Genomic DNA, 5,160 nt, shown 5'->3' with positions numbered 1-5,160 from the left:
TAATGCCTATAATGTCATCGTTAAAGGAAATATGATGATAAATAAAGTTATTACTGAGCTTAGGTGAAATTTCACTGAACTTAACGACGTCTGATATAGGATGTAATTATTACAGCAGACGAAAACAGAGCCATTAATATCTTCCTTATCATAAACCCAGAAAAGTTCGTCTGCTTTTGGATGATTTTTCATTACACTTTCAACTTCGTGCTTGAGAAGTTTTACTTTAGGACACATTTCACCACGCTCTGGTGTAAAGGGTCGACACAGTTGAGGCGACTTGGCTTGTAAAATTGTCCATTTGGCAAGTGAAAGGGAAATTGTATAGTCTATAGAAGCCTTGAAGACAACTGTTTTATCATTTACTGTTAGATTTAACAACATTGGAAATTTGTTTTCGGCTTCCATAAATTTTGACCATATGTATTCAGTTTTGCATCGAGGTGTTGGAATGAATGAAAACGATACATACATCTTTTGAAAGGTAGTCTCCGTGCCGACATTTTCAGTAAAGGTACTAAATTGACATATCCCACATTTTTTGAAAGCTATGTTTTGTTGAATACGAACAATATTGTTCCGTATATCATTCTCTGTCAATTGCGTCAAATTGGTATGGTTTGTTGGCACCAATTCTAAATTGAATTTGTAACCAATAGTTAGTGCAGTTTCAAATATAGGTATGCATGTGCCTCGGATAGCAATGGAATTCCACAAACAATACAACGTCCGGCATGTGTTCTGAAAGAAATGTTTAGATCAAGTATATTTGTGACAGTATTAAACATTTAGACAGAACATCCCTTCTGCTGAGGTATCAATGTAACTTCTGCCCGGAAGCCATACAGATATAACGACCGGCCATGAGTCATTATCAATCATCACATACAAAAAGAAATCACGCGGATTTTTAAAAACAAAAACAATACAATTACCTTTATAAGCGTTGTTTGTTACAAGATATGAATGTTCGAAGTGCTGTTAAAAAAAACTTCATTTACAAAACAAAACAAACCTTAGCTTGCATTGGGCGTCTGTGTTGGTAGATTTGTCGGTGGCTGCGTTCTGTATGGGCTTTGCTGCCATGATGAATTTTATTAAAGTTAAACCACTGCTTCTTGTTGTATTTAGAATTTGAATTAGCAGTTTTGAGTTTGATCAGACGGACCAAATGAGCAGGCTTGTATGGTTCAATATTAGTGTTATAACACAATTGTATCCGCATTAATTAATTGTTTAGATGATTAAATGGAAGGGTATGTACTTCTACTTTTATTTTGTCTAACTACAAAAGCAATATACAAGTTATTATATCTTGCAGCCAACATCTAGATAAAAAAATGAAATTATGCTTACTTTAATCGGTAAATGTCTGCTCGTCAGTTATTATTTATTCAGTGTTGTCGAATGTAGAAATTAGCATGTTGAATATAATACTTACAAAGAATGTATCCAAAATCTGGTTATTTCCACATCGTCTTGATTTTATTTTAGATATATCTGAATCCAGCCTGTTGATATTGAGAAGAGTATAGAGTTGAGACAATGGGTGTTTTTCTACTATGTTCTGACAGACCTCGGTTGAAGAGAGGCCATTGCATGTAGAGCAATACAAATTTTGATAAACGTTGCGGAAAACTCTGAAGATAAAGTAACCTGTATCTGTAAGAAATGATGACACAAATGTTAATCTTATTGAAAAATTACAATAACGATAATATTTAAGTAAACGTATGTGTATTGAACTAAAGAGCCAAAGCAAATACATTTGTTGAATAAGATTAAGCTTTTTATGCATATTATGAACTCATGTATGTGCAAGTTTAATTCCCGAGAGGTGTAATTGATGTAATCCATGAGTGTCATGAACACATCAAGTATGCACTAACTATTATCAAATATTCTTCATATTATATATTCAGTGGAGCCATGTGGAAACAATGCTAGAAAAGGTCACAATTTTAATTTTTTAGTGTTAAAGTTAGTAATAAGGTCACCTTGGGTTTGTAATTTTTAAACCAAGCTGCATAATTTTTAAATGTTTTTTTTGTAAATGTCTGCTTTGAAATGCTTCATGACAAACATCTAAGCTATTGACATAATATTTTCACACAAGAACCCTTAAATAAATGTAGTTTACTATGTAATCTATATAAACCAAGTGAACCCCGGGGCAGGAACCAATTTTGAACCCAGGGGCATTATCTATAATACTTTTGTGGAGGACGCAAATGCACTGGAATGTTTGTGGAGGTCTACTAGATTATTTTACATGCCAAAACATCTAGCTCTTGGCAAAATGAGGCTTTATAAACTAAGGTGTGGGACCAATTTTGACCACAGGAGTGTGATTTATATAACTTTTGACGATGACAACAGCGTGATTCTACCTGCAGTATATCTAAACTCTTGGCATTGTCCTTCCAGATAAGGAGATTTTTAAGACATTTTGCTGTTTAAGTCTATGTCACCTAAGTTGTCGCCAGTGCAGTCATTTAAGACCCATGGACATGGCTTAAATGATATAGGTAACGTTTGTAGACGTCCACTAGGTTATACTCCATGCTTTATATCTAACCTATTGCACATAAGAAAAAAATCAAAAATATTTTCCTTTTCAAGTTTAACCCCCCCCCCTACCCTGTTCCCCCGGTCTCCTGTCCCCTTCCCCTTTGACTTTGTTGGCGATTATTATTAAATCATTAGTTTTTCTTTGAATTCCTAATCAGTTACAAATTATTTATCATTTAGTGATTAACCTGTCCGTGCTCTGTCTTTGCCCTGTCCTGTTTTTATTTGGGGTCCGCCTGGTCTCCTTGCCGCTGGTTCTTGTTGCTGGGTCATATGGGGTTGCGTTCATTGAACGCCGCCTTTCCTTGTTGATCTTGTTTATGATATTTTACATAAATTAAGTGACCCCGGGCGTGGTCATGATTTGTATAACTTTTGAGAAGGACCACAAGGTAATGCTACATGAAAAAATTCTGACCTTTTGGCATAGCGGTTTCAAAATAGACTTAAATTCATTTACCTATACAAGTCTATATAAAATAAAGCAGCCCCGGGGTTAAGCCAATTTTGACCCAAATGCCATAACTTACATTAATTCTGTAAGGAACATAATGCAATGTTACATTCAGAATGAAATAACTGAGTTCTGGGCAGAGAAGAAGATTTAAAAGACATTTTTCTAAAAAGAAATATATGCCAACAGATTGACCCCAGGGCAAAGCCATGTTTATTCCAGGGATATAAGACCCTAGATCCAAGGGGTTTTTTGTATTAATTTTGTAGATGACAAAAAGGTTATTATGTTTGCCGAATACGAGGGTTTTGAATGATTTCACTCTTGAAGTCTAATTTTTAGCTCCTGCGACCTACTTATGCATCGATCTGAAACGAGTTATAGAGCATTTGTAGAAGAACGCCTAAGGAACATTCCTTCCTGTAAAGTTTTGAAGTGGTTGTTTAAACAAGAGCTGTCAGGACATCGCGCTCGACTGTTCTCAGTACTTTACAGTTACAAGAGTCTGGATTATGTAGATTTTTTTTAAGTTTAAGAAATACCATAATTCTGTCTTAATCTATGTTTCAGTTATTGGCCTTAAATAGTGACCGCCTATTATGCTCTCACAGTGTGTGCAATTTCAACCCATTCCATTCAGTAGTTTTTCAGATACGAGTTTGCTTGTCGACACCAACGCCTGGATAAGAAAACTGGCTTTCCCTATTCTTCGAATGTAAACGACGGACAATGAACGATGGCCGACAAACGCACTACCATCACTAAATCTCACCGCTGAGCACTTTGTGCTATCATACCTGTTTGATTAAGACAAAGGTTGTCCATCTTGCTGTCATAGGTATCCCATTTCCCAGTTACATTGCATTGCTTTACAACAGAAGATTCATCAAAACATAGAACTGTCATGTAATCAACGTTTGGTGGCCGGCTGAATGCTAAAATACAATGTGACAGTACTTTAGTAGAAAAGGTACCAATGTCTAGACTTTCGGGTCGAAATATATCACGGCAAGTTTGAGAAGAAGCTGCATGTACAGTAACACCCCAATTGTATGTCCTTCTTTCACCATGACAGAAACTGCAATATTTGTTCTTATACATCACTTTTCCATCACGAGAAGAAACTGGTATTACATCTGTTATTGTTTCAGGCATATCTCCTTCACATTTGGCCTTTATTGTCATATCATTAAAAGCCGTAGGACACTTTGTTCTTGTAAAATAGTACATGCTACGTTCTGGTACAGGGGCACCAGTTGGTGTATATACAGCTGGAATGCATTTTTGTTTTACAACAATGTCCGCATCTACAAGTCCCTTTTTATCTCGGCAGCATGTTCCCTTTTCTACACATACATCATCACATTCACAAGGTTTGCAACAGGATGTATACGGTAACACACGTTTTGTGATGTTTTTCGAACACGTTTGTTCAAATCCGCAAAACTTCGCTTCCTCAATAGAAGCATTGTGATACAGTGGCGAAGTCAAAAGTATTAATAAAAAGATAAAATGACTCTCATTTATGAAATTCATCTCTTAGCTTTAAACCATTTCTGTCTTAAAGCAAACCTAAAAGTCTCCTATAAATATTTTCAAAAATAGCTGCTAAAAAGGGGGAGGTGTTTCATTAAGTTGCTTGGCAACAAAAGTCAACGTCATCAAATATATACAATCTGTAAAACATGTTTTTAATACTTATGAAATTTCACTGTGTGAAAAAAAAACACGTAACAAAATTATCAAATCTAAAAATTAAATTAATTAATTAAATAAATCAGAAAGATTAAGTATGTGACTTGTCTAAATTTAATATTAATAGTAATTTATTGTCAATTTAAACGTTTTGAATTGTTAACATGACAAGATAAAAATACGATGTTTAATCGAGTCATTCAATCCGTATCAATTTAAATTCCACAAATTAAATTTAGATTCTTCAACAAGTCAAAAACATGTTGATATGCATTGACGTTTTTTATTACCCATTTCACACTATTGTCCAGAGATATTCTTTCCAAAACCGTATGCATGTGTTATTCTGTAAATCCATAAACAAATTGAAGAAAAACCTGATATATAACTTTATTTTCAACCTTATTACACTTTTTGTACTGTTATATGAGTCAATGTCT

General features: G+C 34.6%; 1 protein-coding gene across 1 annotated transcript; it reads right to left on the bottom strand.

Annotated features, from left to right (window-relative positions):
• Window positions 1-6: 6 nt before the first annotated feature.
• Window positions 7-4,561, bottom strand: LOC132735077 (uncharacterized). The gene is made up of 3 exons (XM_060721979.1): window positions 3,823-4,561; window positions 1,442-1,662; window positions 7-741 (listed from the first exon to the last, which is right to left on the bottom strand). Exons 1-3 carry the CDS (start codon window positions 4,559-4,561, stop codon window positions 7-9), a joined length of 1,695 nt encoding a protein of 564 aa, XP_060577962.1.
• Window positions 4,562-5,160: the final 599 nt, after the last annotated feature.

This window comes from Ruditapes philippinarum, unplaced genomic scaffold, assembly GCF_026571515.1.
Source record: "Ruditapes philippinarum isolate M1 unplaced genomic scaffold, ASM2657151v2 ctg14624_1_1_1_1, whole genome shotgun sequence".
NCBI classification, from domain to species: Eukaryota; Metazoa; Mollusca; class Bivalvia; order Venerida; family Veneridae; genus Ruditapes; species Ruditapes philippinarum.
Note: the sequence above shows the minus strand (reverse complement) of the source record. Positions and strands in the feature narration are given on the sequence as shown.

What these genes read in the sequence shown, in the direction of transcription:
- LOC132735077 (XM_060721979.1), bottom strand. Translation starts at nt 4,561, where the DNA reads ATGAATTTCATAAATGAGAGTCATTTTATCTTTTTATTAATACTTTTG. An exon ending in CCTTTGTCTTAATCAAACAG is followed by an intron (nt 1,663 to 3,822) that starts GTATGATAGCAC and finishes CATTTCTTACAG; the next exon opens with ATACAGGTTACTTTATCTTC. An exon ending in AGATTTTGGATACATTCTTT is followed by an intron (nt 742 to 1,441) that starts GTAAGTATTATA and finishes CATTTCTTTCAG; the next exon opens with AACACATGCCGGACGTTGTA.